Source organism: Crocuta crocuta, unplaced genomic scaffold, assembly GCF_008692635.1.
Source record: "Crocuta crocuta isolate KB4526 unplaced genomic scaffold, BGI_CrCroc_1.0 scaffold1, whole genome shotgun sequence".
Taxonomy (NCBI): Eukaryota; Metazoa; Chordata; class Mammalia; order Carnivora; family Hyaenidae; genus Crocuta; species Crocuta crocuta.
Window position 1 is genome coordinate 7,063,703 of NW_027527930.1, and position 18,195 is coordinate 7,081,897.

Here is an 18,195-nt window from a genome sequence, read left to right on the forward strand (position 1 = left end):
TCAGGAAAAAATCATTTATAACCATCCCTTTTAACAAAACTAAAGTCTCAAGTTCTAAAATTAAGTATGCATTAGGACCTCACTTTTCATTTGAAATATACACTTGTAAATGTGACTATACTTTCCCTTTAATATTCTTTTAGAGCTTGACAAATTTGTTCTAATTTCTGAATTGGTTTACGTCCATAACTTCAGATAACTTCAATCTTCCCATCCCTTTTCCTTTCCTTCTGATATAGGAGGTAAAAATCCTTTGTAAAACTCAAGTTTTGGTTTTTCTTTAAATCAATGTTTAGTAAGTAATCTGCTTTAGATCATTCTCACCTTCCTTGTATTTCATTATTCTGTTTGGATATTCTTTAACTTGTATACCCCAGTTAGCTATGTGAACTGGGATAGATCTCTTAACCATGTTCAAGTCTTACACTAAAATATTTTACTTTTTTATACATCAAATTTCACAAACAAGCAGCAGTTGATTTTAGAACAATTCCTTATTTTTCCTTAGGCTATATGAAATGCAATATGAAGAAAATACTATGGAACACAAATCTACAGATTAAATTAGGGACATAGATAAATGCTGCAGACATCAGTAGTTTATTGTTTGTTTAGTCCAAACACATTCAAAATGGAAACTCAAAGAATACTTTTCCACCTGAAACAATTAAACTAGATTCTACTAGCATATAATGCTTAACACATTACAGCAATAAAGATGGTAATCCATTGTCTTCTATACCTACTAAAGCCAAGATGGTAAAGCCAATTTGGTTGCAATAGTGTCATAAGGATAGAATATTACCATCAAAAAAAAAAAAATTAGCAAATAACAGTAATGGTCAATGAATATTTTTACTCTGGTTCACTGAAAAGGGGACAAAATGTTAAAAGTCCACAGTACTGCAGGTGAACAATCACCATGTAAACTTCTCCATGTGATGGTTTTTTTTCCCCCATGGTATGTAAAGACTGAAGCTGAATGGCTCTTTACTCTAATTTTCTATTACACTTAACATTTGTCATTACTTTTGGTGCCAAGAAAGTTTTCATGGGTGACAGGGCAATATCCTAGATTGGAAATTATATATATATTTAAAAAGGACAAAGAAATAAAAGAATAGAGGGAAAATATGCTATAAAAAAAACCCGAAACACTGACAATAAACCACTTACTTAAAAGTAGTTTGAATAAAGGCTTCAAAATGCAAAAGTAATTTTCTGGTAAGAACTTCAAGTACTATACATCAGAAAGTGTAAAAGTGTTCAAACAGGAAAAAAAATCTTTAAGTCCCCACCCCCCCCAATGGAAACTATGAGAAATCTGTGTCCCCCAAATATATGCAATAGTGCAAGACTTTTCCCCAAACATGGAAGACCTCTTTCAAAGGGGAAAAAAAGGAGAGATTTCACTTATATTGCCCAGTACATGAAAAAGAAAATATGTGCATCATTTGCTAGTTTACTAAATAGCAAACAGTCCCATAATTCAGAACCAGTTTGCTACTATGTCAAGTGCATTTTTTGTTTTTACGAAGATTGGAGAAGTCTTCCATGCTAACAAGCAGCTTTAAGTGGTCACACTTAATTTACCTCACTCCTAGCCTGAAACATCAGAAACTGTTATGTACCAAATGCTCCAAGCATAAAATTGGATATCCTTTGCCATACTTGCGGTTTACTGGAACTTGCTATAAAGACAGACAATAATCCAGCAGCTACAAACTTTGCTCACAGAATTGTTTAGAGATTCATGTAAAAATAAAAGATGCCGTCCCAGACTTAAATTCAGAGCCACTCGGGTGCTGACATCAGTTCAAGAATTGTGCAAAATGAATGACAGTTCCCTGCCCCCCAAATAGAAAATGCAAACACTTAGGAGCTGCTGTTCTTTTCTCTGAAAATTGCAGTATCCTCACTTCAGGTTTACTTGCCGTTTGTGGAATCTGACTGCTTTTAAAATGTCATAAAAAATGTACATCAGATTGATTGACTTTTCCAAGCACCTCTGAAGTGATACGCTTCAACGTTCACATTCATGCTATGAGAAAAGTCAACAAGAGACTTACTCAAATGACTGACTTCCTCCTTCCCTCTCCCTCCCAAACACACAAGACTCCCTCCCACAGAGAACACAAAGTTGTTAACTGAAGAACAAGGTAAATAAAATGCTAGTCAATTTACTGATTTTAAAGATACTGCAATTTTTATACACTTCAATGATTTTTCAACATTTTGCAGCTGTTTGGCTTTGCAGCACAGCAATTCATACACTATACTGTACAAAATTACCAGCAAGACTGGAATGATGTATTAATAGAAGGCACCATCATGCTTATTACATTACCAGAGAACAAAAATACGGTAAAGACAATTTTCACTGTACACAGCTTAAAGAAAGGGAAAAGGGGAGGAGGAGTGTGTTGAGCAGCCAGCCATTTCTGTACTGAAGAGGGGCAGGTAGAAAAATCTTAGATATGGAGCTACTAAATCTGGTCTAATATTCAAGACCATAGCATTTAAAGTTCTGATTTTTGTTATTTAGTTCATAACTAAATGATTCCCTTCTGGAATATACTTGTAGTCTTGTTAAGGTTTATGTGTACACACGCTGGTCACAGCAAGCAGATAAAATGCCCTCATCATTTCACAAACTATTCTCTACTGGAAAAAGAGATGAAAGATTTTTTTCCCCTGTTGCCTCCTGTTGCAGATGTCAATGTTAATGAGTTCAGAGTACCCATTAGTGCATTCTGATGAGTGCATAACAAGTTTTTGTTGGGTTGTATTTTGGGGGGAGCCAAGAAAAAAGGCAAGATTCTCCAATTGCACAAATTGCACTATTTGTGTTTCCAACATTAATAGGCAGAAACAGTAACACTTAAACAAAATGTGCAGCAGAGGATTTTTTTGACTCAAAGGACCTGAATTCAGTTGGGCATGTCCTTCTAAGTTCATTTTGTTGTAGACAGTTTAAGATATGGTCATTTCTCAGTCCTTAATTCTCCAAGTCTAGATTTATAAATTAACAATGTGAATCCTGTTGTGAAATTGGGGAAATAATGTCCACCTCAATTTAACTGATAACCAAAAGATGCTTTTCACATCAAAGAAATGATCAAAAAGGCTGTGTCACATTCCAAAGCCAAAAAAAATTAACAAGAATGCAAACACGATGAATAATGTACCACTGCCAAGACTTTGCCAACAGTGGAGCTTCAGCGACGCTGTCCTGTGAAGCGGCCTTCCATTTGCCCGGTTCCTCTTCCAGAGCCAAGTTTCTGTGCCATGCCACCTCTTGGAGGAGGTCCTCTTCCATCCCGGTCACGCATCATTCCACCGCCCACTATTCCACGTGGACCACCAGGACCTCGATCATTGCGTCTGATATCCCTGCGATCATCACCACCACCTCTGGTTTCTCGCTCTCTTGCAGCTCTCGTTTTTTTCTCTTCCACATTTAAGCGTACTTCCCCTCGAAACATAATTGGCTTTAAAAGGAGAGAAAAAGATTTACGTGGGCAGGTTAGACAATACTGATGTATTCCCTTACTTACATTAAGGAGAAAAAATCCTAGGGGCACCTGGGTGGTCCAGTCAGTTAAGCCTCTGACTTGATCCTGGCTCAGGTCCTGATCTCACTGTTTATGAGTTCGAGCCCTGTGTCAGGCTCTGCGCTGACAGCGCTGAGCCTGCTTGGGATTCTGTCTCCTTCACTCTCTTGCTCCTCCCCTGCTCACATGTACATGCGCTCTCAAAATAAACTTCAAAAAATAAATAAAATAATCCACATCTCAGACATTAAAACTACTAACATGTCTTTATTCTTTGCATTAATACCATTTCTAATAAACTACTTTTAGCTTTATCATTAAGAAAAGATTTTCTATGGCTTTAAAATGCACCAAGTTAGTATTACATACAACAGAATAATAAAGTTTTGAACTACGTACGCCCTTTCAGTCACTTACTTTTGCAATTAAGATTCTCTGAACTGGTTCAGAGTCATCAAAAACCACAAAACCAAAGTTTGGAAGCTTTCCCCCAACACCCTTGGTATTGATGCGAAGTTCCACAACGTTTCCAAAACCTGTGAAAACATATATTACACCAAGGGGATTAAATATTTTAATAGAATACTTTGCAGCTTTAACTGTTGAGAAATAACCTTAATCTACTTGAAACACTTCAAAATAAGCTGCAAGCTGCTACATCCAGTGACAAATGAAGTACATTCACTCATTAAGTAAGGATGCTCACAACTATCCCGACCGCTTGTTACATTACTCTTCTGAATTAGTTCTTTCAAAAGGAAAGTTACCTGCACAGCTTCACAAAGACAAGGGTATTTTCTACCTGACTTATATTTGCCAAAAGAATCCCATCCTCAAATTTAAGTACTCAATGAACCCTTTCTTCTAATCTGTGTAACTAGGCCAGTCAACACTAAGTACAATCATGGGGAAACATCTAAGATAACCTTCTACTCAATTCTGATCAATTAAACTAATTGGTACCTGGGGATATACAGAATACACACACACACACACATGTTTAAAAAAAAGTTCTTATTATGAAAAAAGCTCTAATCCCTCTGCTTAATTTTACAATAAAGCAAATAAACTACTCACTCATGAAGAATTCTTTCAGTTCATTTTCATCGATATCATGTGGCAAGTTACCAACAAAAAGTTGATGACTGTCTGGATAGCGAATTATTCTACGGTTGTCAGATTCATTCTGTTCAATATCTCCTCTGCCTGAGAAAAGGAATAGGACAGACATTAAAGTTTATAATATATAACAACCAGTGCAAAGCAATGAATGTATAAAAGATATTCCTGTTTTAGTTTAATAAGATAGTGAGCTCCTTGAACAGAGGTGGAAGTGCCTATTATTAGTAGGTTAGTTACAAAACAACATGACACTAAGTATAAAGTAAGGGTATTGACTAGATTACTAAAATTCCTTCTTCTAGATCTACTGGTCTGATTATATGAAATTCCAACATTAGTACAAGTATTCCTCCTTAACCAAATTCTTGCCATCATCCAGGAACCAAACAAATTTCAGATGAGATGTATTTGTTTAGTATTTTGAAATTTACAAAATTACATTTGGTTGTATGAAATTATAGCCAAATCCGTAAATTTAATAGTAACAATATCTCATTTAAATAGACTATAGACATATTAAGGTGGTCAAATTTATACAGAAAATTCTTATTTGATCCTCTCAATAACACAAAGAACACAATGAGGCATTTAAGAAAGGTATCACACAAGAAAAATTTGTGTAGTAACTAAATGGCATAAGAGAAGCTCATAATTTAAGGATCTCACCTAAGATCATAAGCTCAAGTAATAGCAAAACTAGGACAAACCCCAGTTCACATGACTCTGGTTTAGTAACAGATCATTTTATTTTACTCTTGTGGGAAAAATTACATAGGCTATTGATGGATACAATCTCCCACCTCCTCCCAAAAGCAATCTAAACATACTTAAAGAATTCAAATAGAGGTGCTACGTATATTAGCTAACAATGGAAACAAGTCAAAAATCATGGCAACTTACTTAATACCTAAGACAATCAAAATAAGAAGAATCGGGGTGTGCTTACTGTTTATCTGTGAAGAGATAAGAGTGCTAAGTAAGAGAGTAGGTTATTGGCAGCTCGGTTTTGAATTCTTAGAACCAGTGACAATAACCAAATAAAATCTGTCTCAAAATTTTTACACTTTCAAAATACATGTCTCCATTACATGTCAACTAATCCTCCCCTAAAAGTCCGTTGTTCTACCCCAGACTGTACTTTAGCAAATTAACCTTTAAAGAAATTTGGTATTAAAAGAAACTGTATATAAAACACATTATAGTTTTTTAAAATTTCAGTCTTTTACAACTTTCCAAGTGCTAAAATGCTGAAGGCCACAGAAGGGTTGACTCACCTGGTCTTGGTCCTCTAGGAGGGAAACCAGGTCGTTCTCTAGGTCGTTGTTCACGCACACGAGGTGGCTGAGACTGAACTTCTGGTTTAGCTTCAACTCTTGGCTAAAATACAAGGAAAAAAACCCCACATTATAAAGAACTCATTCCATAGGAGACGAAACAACTAAAGCAACTACCAGCAAGTCACCAGCAGACATAACGCTAATCTTAAGTTTAGAATATTTCTAACATAGTGTTCTATGTATGTGAATAAATTTTTTAAAGATATTCTGTACCAATCTAGGACTGTAGGGTACGTTTGTTTTCCCATTCAAGGATATAGAACTCAAAATAAGCTGCTTTTACAACCACATTTTTTTTTCAATAAATTTACATCCACATTGAGACAGCATTAAAGTTACTGCTACAAAAATCACAAAAATGCAAGATGAGTCACTCCATGTGAATGCATATGCAAAATAAAGTCATCTTTATTTTACACAAAACTATGACATATACTTTCTAATTATCTAGTTTGCTGCCCCTCAAATGTTAACAGTGCTTAGCCAATATGTTCTTTTTCTTAAATAGTTTATTGTCAAGTTGGATTCCATATAACACCCAGTGCTCATCCCAAAAAGTGCCCTCCTCCATGCCCATCACCCCCCTTCCCTCCCTCCCTACCATCAGCCCTCAGTTTGTTCTCAGCATTCAAGAGTCTCTCGTGGTTTGCCTCCCTCCCTCTCTCCAACTATTTTTCCCCTTCTTCTCCCCCATGGTCCTCCGTTAAGTTCCTCCTAATCCACCTTTACGTGCAAACATATGGTATCTGTCCTTCTCTGCCTGACTTATTTCGCTCAGCATTACACCCTCAAGGTCCATCCATGTTGTTACAAATTTAGCCAATATGTTCTAAACTCTGCCCATAAATCTTAAAAATATTTAGTTCAAAACATACAATTTTGCTTATTCTAAGCAACAAAAAAATACTACCTTTAAGTTAAAATTAAATAAGACAGAAACATGTGTAAAGCACCTCAGAATCAAGGAGTCCTTTAGCACCTTACTGTTCTTCCATATAGGAAAGGTATGCAAGACCCCAACAATTTTCTTTAACAGCACCCGAAGGGGGTGGGTCAGGCAGAGAGTAATAGAACTTTTTAAGATGCCTTCCAAAAATTTCTGCTAACTGCTAAAATTACACACAAATAATTAAAGTTAACTATTTTAAAACAAAATAACATCCACTATTACCTTTTCCTTAATTCAGTGGTATTTTCAATATTCCCAAACTCTTCGGGCCATCCACTGCCCAAGTATTTATGGTCCAAGGAAGGGATAAAATATATGCACCTTTAAAGAGTGCTGAAAACACTCAGCAGGATATGAAGAAAATGTCCTCAAAGTCAGAAAACTAGTGACTTCAGTTATGTCTTTATGACTGATCATCTCTGAGAACCTCAGTCCAGCCAGTGTCTCAAACTCTTTCATCACTTATAGAACTATTATTATAACTTGCAAGGTCATATTCTGATACAAAGAGTTATACTTCTTCCAAAAATGACAATTTATTGTAAATGATTTCACCCACTGTAATCAAAAGGTACATTAATTCCTACCCTAGAAGTTTTTAACAGATTTGTGTGTCTCTTTCCACACTGTTTTTTTCCATGAAGACTTCTCATTTCCCTCAAGATGAAGCTGCTCCCCAGGGCACCTGGGTGGTTTAGTCGGTTAAGCAACCGACTTGATTTCGGCTCAGGCCATATCTCATGGTTTGTGAGTTCAAACCCCGTGCTGGGCTCTGTGTTGCTTGGTAATTATCTGTCTCCCTCTCTCTCTGCCCTTCTCAGGCTTGCACCCCTTTCTCAAAAATAAATACATAAACATTTAAAAAAAAAAAAAAGGNTTTTTACAAATAGTTTATTGTCAAATTAGTTTCCACATAAGAATTTTGCTATTTTAAAAACAATTTCAACTCTCTCCAGTTTTCTCAATTATTTTTTACATGTATTTATTCCTGTAAGGACTATGTCCTAATTGATTTCTACATCACCCAAAAACCAAGCACAGTGACATTAGGCAAAGACGGTCAATAACTATTGGTTCATTTAAAATTAAATTATATTTTTAGTTCATTAGCATGTAGGACAATGTTCTATGCCTGACAAGGAGACCCATGTTATAGACCTGAAACCACTGATATCTACATTCAGAGTTTAATACTATACGGTAATTTGACCTGAAATGTGATGCCTTAAAAAAGGCAGTAAAGTTTCACTAAGGAGGCCTAGAAGTGCCAACAATTAAAGAATAGACATACTCTAACAAAGTTTAATGAAGCTAATGTACTTCATTAAATGAAGGAAATTAATAAAAATAGCAAATGTACTTAATTTAAAATTCTCAGAAAAACCTCAGATTCACTGAACCCAAATGTTATCAAAGAACTTAAGAGGTGCCCTCACTGACCTGATTTAATTTTTTTCCAAATTGACTACCCAAACAAAAATAACTACATGTACCAAAATAGAAAGGTTCTTCATTATCCTTTAAGGATTTAAAACTTAAAACAAATATAATAAATAGTTTCCAACGTCTTTCCAATCATTCATAGTGATGTAGCAAACTGACTGTCAGGAGATACTTGATGATGCCAACGCAAAAAATCCATACAGACCAGCATTCCTTTCAACAACTGATTTAATAGATGTCAACTAAGCCAGCTGTGAATTCATAATTAATCAGGCTCAATTTCATAATTAAAACTATTTACTCCGAAAAGATAAAATGGCTAACATGCTACATACTATACTTTAGAGCCTTAAAATTAATTCCATGCAACCAGAAAGTATGCTCAGGTGACAAATCCCACAAATGAAAGTCAAACAGAATTATTAAATGAAAATGGAACCACCAAATCAATAACAGCCGGTAAAACCACAACTAAGTCCTTCAACTGAACATAAGCTAGTTACATAAACTAAGCCTTTTTACCATGAAATTAACTTACCTACTTCCTAATTAATTTCTACCAATATCCTAAAATTAGATTTCTCTTTTTATTAAACTATGCTAAAAGTGATAAATGGATACTACACCAAATAAAATAAAATTGAAGGATTTATTAAATCTAGTGGAAAAAATAATGAATCCATTCTAAATATAGTCTAAAGAGTAGAAAATTCTCTTAAATATAAGTTTAAGTCGTACATGTTTAAAAATGTCTTAATAAGGGGATGGGCTACAAAATACAATCTAGTCCTCCTACAATTAAAAAAAATCTTCCCCTGGGCAAAAGGCTAGGATCTACTGTAATTTAGAAATGCCTTAAATACAGTACTCCTCTTTAATGTGAATGGAGATACACTGCCCTCCAACAGGCTAAAGAACTCTATAGGTTTACATGAGTCACAAAAGGACTCTGGTGTCCAGCTACATAAATTCAAAGCCCAGACCTAGGCTATTTATACAGCTGTCTGACCTTAGGGTGAAGTACTCTGGGCCTCAATTTACTCATCCGTTAAACAGGAATAGTAATAGTAAACACCCTCACAGGGTGAGGATTAGATGAGAATGAATAAAAGTGCTTTGCACAATGCCTGGCACATACTGAAAACATAAATAATCATTAGCTATTTTAACTTTTAAGTAAAAGTTTAAAATAAATGTAGCCAACACTCAGAAGATGAAGTCACAATCCAAAGGATTCCAAATGCAAATGTGATAAGAAATCAAGCATTTCAAAAGAAAATTCAGAAGTCACACTCATCAGGTCTTCAGATGGGTTGAAAATCACAACCAACACTTGACAAATTAATTTTCTTCAGTAAGACAGAATTCTGGTTTGTGACCTGCCATTATTCAACATTTCCTGAATATGTTAACTGAAAAAAAAAAAAAAAAGTATCCTGAAGCCATGTGTTTTGCTATTTTATGTAGCTGACTATATGTACCAACACCATAAAGACTATCTAATGATTACTAGCTACTTTTTTTGAAACCTCAAAGTTTCACTGTTTAGAACATGTAAGAGGTTAATGTGCACGAACCATTTTAAATGTAAATTTTCTAGTGGAATGAAGTCTGACTCAAAATGTAGGAAAGAACAGAATACCCGTTAGCTATGCTACTGAATTAACTAAATTCTAATTAAGTTTAAACCATACCTAATAAACACATTAGGTAGCCAGTGTCTTATTTTCAATGTTTTGAAAGTTCTGAAATGGGTAAGATGATAAACAGATGAAAAGCAGAATACTAAATGATCAGTTAAGTGAACACTACAGTCATAAGTTGGTACAGGCTTCAATTAAATGGAGTGAACCACTTACAGACTGAGAGCTTAGGCAGTGTACTTTTTAAGTTTTCTATTTTTTTAAGCAATGATTTTTATAATGCCACACTACTTTGTGCCTTTCCAAATTTCTTCCCTAAAATATTTTCGCTAAATAAAATTTAAAACTTTAAAAGGAACATTTTTTTGTTATTTTAAGAAGCCTTTTAAACGACTATATCTATATCTATCTATCTACAGATATGTATATTGGTAGAACCAACTTAATGTGTATTTCACACCCAAACCCCAAATACTACCTATGCAGATGATGGAGATTTGGCATTTAAAGTGGGTGCACTGACATTTAATACAGTTTTTTGTATATTTAATCCATAATTTCTGATTGACTCATTTAAAGAAGTATAAAAGAGATAAGCAATTGGCAATGTAACAAGGATACAATCCAATGTGTTCACAGATTGGTTACCTGTGAGACTGGTGCTTTAACATGGGGTGGAATTCCAGAGGAAGAAACAGTACCACTAGGAGGCAGGTTTTTACTGGTCACTGAAGCCCAGGAGAAAGCCTGCAGGAAATGCAACAAACCTAGACTACTAATCATGGAAAACCACCAACATTCCTATAGGGAAACTTCCAAATATATACTTTCTTTTCATTTCTAAACTATTGTTCTATATTGAAGGACTCCTCAAAAGAAAGGCACACACACACATGCCAGTCTATGTGCCAACTTTCAAAATCTCATTATGCAAGATTATCTGTTTTGTCTGAACTACTAAATAAATCCACAAGCACGTTCCTATATGCTCTAAGGAGATGAGCAATGGCAAACAAAACCACTAACTACACATGCTAGAAAAATAAGAACCTCATAGAACCAATTTCTTCCCCTTTTGGGGGAAGATAAGGTGTGTGATGGTGTTGAGGGGAAGGATAGGAAAGAAGAGAGTACTCACTGGAAACTTTAACAGACATTCACAAATTGAACAAGGAATCTCCTCCTCTCACTACCCAAATATACTTTAACCTTCTACTTTACAGAAAGATAAAAGATGTTTTAGGTAGGCTTAAACGATACACTATGGGTGTCACTCATCTTTCTAAGATCATTTAATTGGTGTTGTAAGGAAATTGCTCCCATTTAAACCAGAAATAACAGGTACCTCTTCTTTTAATAGGCCAACTTGTTTAAGTTGGGAAATTGCATGACTCCAGTTGCATTCGTGCATAGAGGACTTCTACAGAATGGAAGAGCAACTTTCGGCTATATACATGGACTCAAATAATTTCATTAAGAGACTAACCACTGCACACAGACAAGGATTAATTGTTAAGTTTCACTCTTAGGGATATTTTGAGGGGGGGTGGAATACAATGAAATTACCTCAGGATTACAAAAAACCCCACAGCTTTCATATACATAAAAAAGCATGGTTTACTATATTAAACAATTTAACATAACAGAACAAAGGTCATGCTTCATTAATGGCACCAAATATAAAAGTGTGATGTCACAGGCCTAAAGAGCTCCTTTGATCTAACCTTTGGTGGTTCCTGTGGCAGAGAAACGGGTTCAGCAGGAGGAGGAGAAGTAGACTTCTCCTCTAATTCTTCTAAGTTCTTCTCCTCCACTTGTGGCTTTAGTTCTTCAGTCTTTGTTTCAGATTCTGGCTCAGGTTCAGGTTCATGAGAGGACTCTTCCAAAGGCTCCTCTATGCCATTACTGTAATAGAATAGTTTATTCATTTTTCAGCATGATGGAAACACTCAGTTTGAATAAAATGCAGTATTTCTCTAATCTAATGCACATAACTAGTAATACACTGTTCTGAAGCAAAGTCCAGTAAGAACTAGAAGGCAGATATGGAGAGAGAAGGGCATGAGTCTTGCACAGCATTTCTTAGGTTCTGCCATTTTCAAATGGGAATAATGAATTACTAAAAATGTTTACTTCAATACTAACTCTAAATAAATCCCATATTTATAGAAATAAACTGTCCTCTCTCCATGTTGTCCCAAATATTCTACATCATCAGTAAGTAATCACTGTTTGGGGCAAAACCATGTTCAATCTTTTATATAAATAAAACAATTTTTTCCAAACTTATATACATGGTACTCAAATACTGGCTTGACAAGTAGCTTTATCAAAAATTTACTTCTAACAATAATTCTAGAAAAACCACATTACAACTACATCATAATTTAGGGCAAATTTGGTCTTGCAAACACTATTCTTACGCCACAGGATGAGCTTCATAGTAACCACTATCAGCATTTTCTTGCACAGGTTCTGGTGATGGTTGCCTTTCTTCTTGTTCCTCTTCTACCTCATCTTCTGATTCTGACAATATATAATACACATAACAATTTCATACACAATATTTAATGTTCAAGGAAGTTATATAATGGTTTAAAAAACTGGCCTATGTCTTATTAAGTCATTCAATTGCAGTATTTCCAGCTGGCTCTCTTAAAAACTGAAGAGCAAGCAAGATGAAATTTGGTATTTACTCTATTAAAAGATCCAGGGGCACCTGCGTGGCTCAATCGGTTAAACGACCGACTCCTGATTTCATCTCAGGTCATGATATGGCTTCTGAGATCTAACACATTAGGCTCTGTGATGACAGTGTGAAGCCTATTCTCTCTCTCCTCTCTCAAAATAAACATTAAAAAAATAAAATTTAAAAAGATTATTAAGAAAATATAGGAAATAAATTATATTAAAGCCTAAACTGTTTCCTTTGTCACAGTTACTCAGTAGTACAATAATGATAAGAAAAGGAAACAAACTAATATATATAAATGGAAGATCAAATAAATAATTATGGGATAGTCAAAAAAAAGGACAGGCAACAAGGATACACTAAGTGGAAAAAAGCAAGCTCTGAACCAACAAAACTGCACTTTTATAAAAGTAAGTACTGCTAAGGATAGGATTTAACAAAATTCTGTAATAGGCACCAAACTCTTGGTTATTTACAGAGGATGAGATTGAAATTTCACTTTCTATGTCTGATTTTTATATAATTTCATATAATGAATTTATTTCTTTTTAACAAAAAGGAAAAAAGGGGGTTTGATTCAGTTACAATACAGGCAGATTTCTCTAAAGTTCTGTGCTTTTCATATCTTTAAAGAGCACTGATAGAATCCTTCTATCTTGAAAGTACTCTCACCTTCATCAAGTTCCGGTTCAGAATCACCAAATACTTCATCTTCATAACGAAACATATCATTGTGAACATAAAACTTATTTGGAACAGATCCCTAAAGGAAAACAAAATCCAAATATTTCATTAAATACCCATATATATTTGGCACTGCATAAAAAGAACAAATTAGGTGGCATATGCATTATCTATTTTAACACTATAGCGGTTAAAAAAATATACATAGAAGTATGATGTAAAAATGTGATTTTCTAAAATTGAACATGCTATATTAATATAAAGTACGCTATAAAAGATCAAATACTGGAACTCAAGAAACGGCTACTCAATAGAAGAGAACTAGGACTAATTAACAAATGAAACTTTTCCATTTTAACATAACTTATTAAATAAGATACTTTTTTTATTATTTATGTAATCTTAGTAATCAATTTAGACATTTGTATCAGCATAACTTTCACTTCAAAATAAGTGGAAAAAAAAAATAAATAGCAAAGTGTATACACACAAAGCTCAAATTAAAGCTGACCCTGAACACTACAAGTGTGAACTGCGTAAGTCCACCTACGCATGCCTTTTTGATAAATACAGTAGTGTACTGTAAATGTATTTTATTTTCTCTTATGTAATACCATTTTCGTTTTTCTTACTTTTTATTATAAGAATACAGTATATAGGATACATATAACATACAAAATTATGTGTTAACTGTTTAGACTATCAATAAGGCTTCTGGCCAATGACAGGCTATTAGTAAAGTTTTTGAAAAGTCAAAAGTAATATGTTGATTTTCAGTTGCAGGGAAGACTGATGCCCCTACTGTTGATGTTGCTCAAAGGTCAAATGCTTATGTTTATCAATGGGTCCAATACCAATTTCTCAAATATAGCTACATGCTTATCTAAACCTTTCAGAAGAAACTCTGGACACTTCAAGCAACTATTAACAATCAAATCATACAAATGAAAATTAAGTGAAATGAAAACTTACTTCAGGAGCCAGAACAAAGGTCTGCATAAACTTCCTCTCTGGCTGTCCACTGTTAGATAGCAAACCCATGACCTGGACAACTACTCCATCACTCAAGGTTGCATGAGCATCCACATGACGGATTTTAGTATGACATTCACTGAAGTTCAGAGACAATACTTTGTGGTGTATGTCCTTCAAATCGGAGAAGAAAAGAAGGCATATTACTCTTATAATATTATATTACTTAATCTACAGACCTTCACTGATTTCCTCACAACTCCAGAATATTAACTACTTAATCTTTCTGTCCCATTTGAATCTATTCCACCATGATTTGCATTACTGCCAAACTGATGTTCCCAAGCCATCATTTTCAACATGTCACAGCTCTCTCCCACTATTCTGTATTAAGTATTTAGTCATTCATACAAACTTTGTTGACTGTTCCTTGACTTCACTACTAATTTCACAACTGATTTCACTTTACTGTGTGTTTTCTGGTGCATTTCTTCTACTTTCAATTTCCTCTTGTTTGGTGAGGCCAAATTCTGTAATTCAGAGTCTAGCTAAAGTCCCACATCTTCCATAAGGTCATAAGGCACATATGGCTCTGTGCATCCCTGGAACATAAAGCTTAGCCCAGATATGTATAAACTTAATACATTGTTCTCAACTGTTTCAGGTATAATACATATCAAGGATAGATAATATTCTATCTTCTCCTTTATATCCAACCCACTGTAGCACCTTGTTTCAAACAAAACAGATATGTATAAGAACTGAAAGCACATTTAAAAATTATTGCAACATAAATTCTAGTTACAACTAATGATCACTTTCAAGAAGAAATTCATGGGCACTTTTTAAGGCTATTTTCAACACTATCTTAACATAAAAAATCTAAAATGTGTATGTAATTGATACTTACATTTTGGCCATAAACAGCCTCCTGGGGCTTTCCACTAGCATCTACTCCACCATGAACATATGAAGAATTCCTCCCATAAAACCTATAAGGCCAGTGATAATTGATTAACACTCAACTCTAAGAGGCAGCAGAGTTCTGGTGTAAAACAGACATAGCTTATATGTCTGGCTCCATCCCTCATTAGTTGTGAGATCCTGATAAAGTTACTTATGGTCGGTAAGTTCAATTTCCTTGGTCATCAAACACACAGTAATTACTCCATAAGGCTGTTGTAAGGATTAAATGATTAAGGACAGAATTTTTAGTGTTCCTGGCACACTGAATACACATGCAATCATTTGCTATTCTCATCTAATTCCTATCCCATCTATTTTTTTAGGTGGAAGAATGAGATATTCAAAATACATTCTAATACTGTTGCTGCAGTAAGTAACTGACCCAGCTTTCCCTTCAAATACAAAAACTCATTTATCTAGATTTGTTTGGGAATCAGATGCTGTTTAATATTCTACTAAGTTCCAAGTGATTACTAATTCCAAAGGCTTAGATTAAAACAGTTTAGTCAGATTTAGAGTAATTGAAATAACTTAGAGACCAAATAAGAAAAACCTACATTATTTCAGTATCTATTATCTCATTAATATATTATACTGCTCTTAAGTACATGATAAACCATTCTCTGCTTTTATCTAAAACAATTAGAATATCCTCCTAAATTAAGGTTATCAAACACACAAAGTTAATTTTTTCATAAAGAGAGCTCAGTTCCTATTGTTAATGCAACATGTAAGACTTCTACTATACCAAGCAAAGTACTCAGCGTATTACATGTATTAACTCACTGATGCCCTCACAACTTCATGAAATAAGCGCTATTATGTAAATGAGCAAACTGAGGTTCAGAAGAGGTTAAATCAACTCTCCTAAAACTACACGCCTATCAAGTGGGGTAGCTAAGACATGAAATGAACCCAGACGGTCTGGCTCTATAGTCTATGCTTTTAACTACTATCTGTATTTTTAAGTTTAAATTATTTTCTTGCATGTACCACTGGCAAACATGTAAATGTCTACCATTTTTCTGGAGGACAATTTGGGTGTTGAGTGTATGTAAAAAATGTCTTAGAAATGATAACATTAATTTAACAATTCTATTTGTAGGAACTTAATAACAAGGAATGGTACACAAAGATGCATGTGTAAAGGATACTCATCACAGTTTGTTAAAAAGTAAAAAATTATAAACTAATTTTTATTCATAGGATAATTTGATTACATAAACGAAGTATAAAACAAGTTTGTACCTTTATCTGAAATGATGAAGAACCTTAATGTCACAACAAAAAAAGCTTCCTGCTTAATATCTACATTATACAAACACTAAATTTCAGATCAGGAAAGGTCCTATTAATTCCATTTTCCCCTCTCCATTCTAAACTCCTCTATATACACTGTCAACAAGAACGTCTTTTATTTCTATAATTAGAGGAATGTACAGGTACTTACTTTTGGATTTCTTTTCTTTGAGGAAGGGCATTAGTTATAGAAACATGTCTTGAATAATGCAAGGCATATTTGAAAATTGAACTTTAGAATGTCCAGCATACTTATAAAGAGAACCTAGCTAAAATAATCTAATCCTTTTAATAGCTTTTCCCACATGAAGTAGCAATGATTTTTTTTTTTTAATATTTTTTTATTTATTTCTAGGAGAGAGAGAGAGAGAGAGACAGCGTGAGCAGGGGAGGGTCAGAGAGAGAGGGAGTGACAGACTGAAACAGGCTCCAGGCTCTGAGCTGGCAGTCAGCACAGAGCCCGACGCGGGGCTCGAACCCACGAACCGCGAGATCATGACCTAAGCGAAAGTCGGACGCTTAACCGACTAAGCCACCCAGGCGCCCCTGAAGTAGCAATGATTTATTCTTTAACTCATGTGGCTGGTGTGTTCTACAACAAATATTTGCAAAGTCTAATCCTTACAAAAGTCTCACTTATCTTCCCCCCCTGCTAAAATACACAGGAAGAACAAAAATTATAAACACTACTTACAATATAAGTAAATTTCATTTCAAATTCTGGAAAAAAATAAGCTTACAGATGTCCAACTCTTGCCAAAATAGTAAACAAGGCTACTGTTGCTGTTTTACCAAGGAATAGTATTTTGCAGACCAATCAGAAAAAATTCTCACAAGTATAGTCACTTAAATGATTCATTTTCTAACACTGCTATAAGGAACTTAAAAGATAACTTACATCCATAATTTTAAACTATAGATTAGAACCCATCAGTTGGACAAGCCCAAGAAAAACACTTCACATTATACACATGTACACAATTGTATAAAATACAAAATACTGGAGAATTGTGCATGTGTGTATAATGTGAAGTGTTTTTCTTACTGTAGACTTCATTTTTTAAAAAAAATTGGTTTTAGTCATCAGGTAAAATACTGGATATGATCTGCAAAGAAATAATCAGAACATGAGACAGGAAAGACGAAATATACATAGTCCTATTCAAGAAAAGAATCGAAATAAAAATACTAAATAATCCATTTAGAATTTACCTGTGTAAATATTCTGGAGCTTTATTCAGCAAAGTATAGTATTGCCTCACAAACTCCCGCCCTACAAGCAGCGGACTGGGCTTCTCCATAACCATTTCTTTGCTGCACAATGTCAAATGCTAAGGGAGCAAACACAAAAATGATTAACTATTAAAAAGTCATCTTCATAAACTTTCAGGAAGGAAAATTTCTTAGCCATACAAACAGGAAGAATATTAATGCATTTGTTTAAAAGCAATTTATAACAACAAAATAGTAACTTCCCAACAACTACTGGTAAATTTCAACATTCACAGCTCCTTCGTCTCTATTCCTCAAGGGG

At 34.5% G+C, this 18,195-nt stretch overlaps 1 protein-coding gene across 2 annotated transcripts in view; it reads right to left on the minus strand.

The window, feature by feature from the left end:
- Window positions 1-577: 577 nt before the first annotated feature.
- G3BP2 (G3BP stress granule assembly factor 2) overlaps window positions 578-18,195 on the minus strand; it is a 28,903-nt gene continuing 11,285 nt past the window's right edge. Inside the window, exons 2-12 of one of the 2 annotated variants that reach the window (XM_077750380.1) lie at window positions 17,874-17,992; window positions 15,307-15,388; window positions 14,397-14,570; window positions 13,413-13,503; window positions 12,472-12,574; window positions 11,773-11,953; window positions 10,697-10,795; window positions 5,951-6,053; window positions 4,632-4,760; window positions 3,972-4,090; window positions 578-3,491 (exon numbers count right to left, since the gene is read on the minus strand). In XM_077750380.1, the coding sequence (XP_077606506.1) occupies window positions 3,219-3,491; window positions 3,972-4,090; window positions 4,632-4,760; window positions 5,951-6,053; window positions 10,697-10,795; window positions 11,773-11,953; window positions 12,472-12,574; window positions 13,413-13,503; window positions 14,397-14,570; window positions 15,307-15,388; window positions 17,874-17,968 (1,449 nt within the window). In that variant the 5' untranslated portion in view covers window positions 17,969-17,992 and the 3' untranslated portion in view covers window positions 578-3,218. The remainder of the gene's footprint in view (window positions 3,492-3,971; window positions 4,091-4,631; window positions 4,761-5,950; window positions 6,054-10,696; window positions 10,796-11,772; window positions 11,954-12,471; window positions 12,575-13,412; window positions 13,504-14,396; window positions 14,571-15,306; window positions 15,389-17,873; window positions 17,993-18,195) is intronic. The other variant, XM_077750388.1, reaches the window with a different exon arrangement.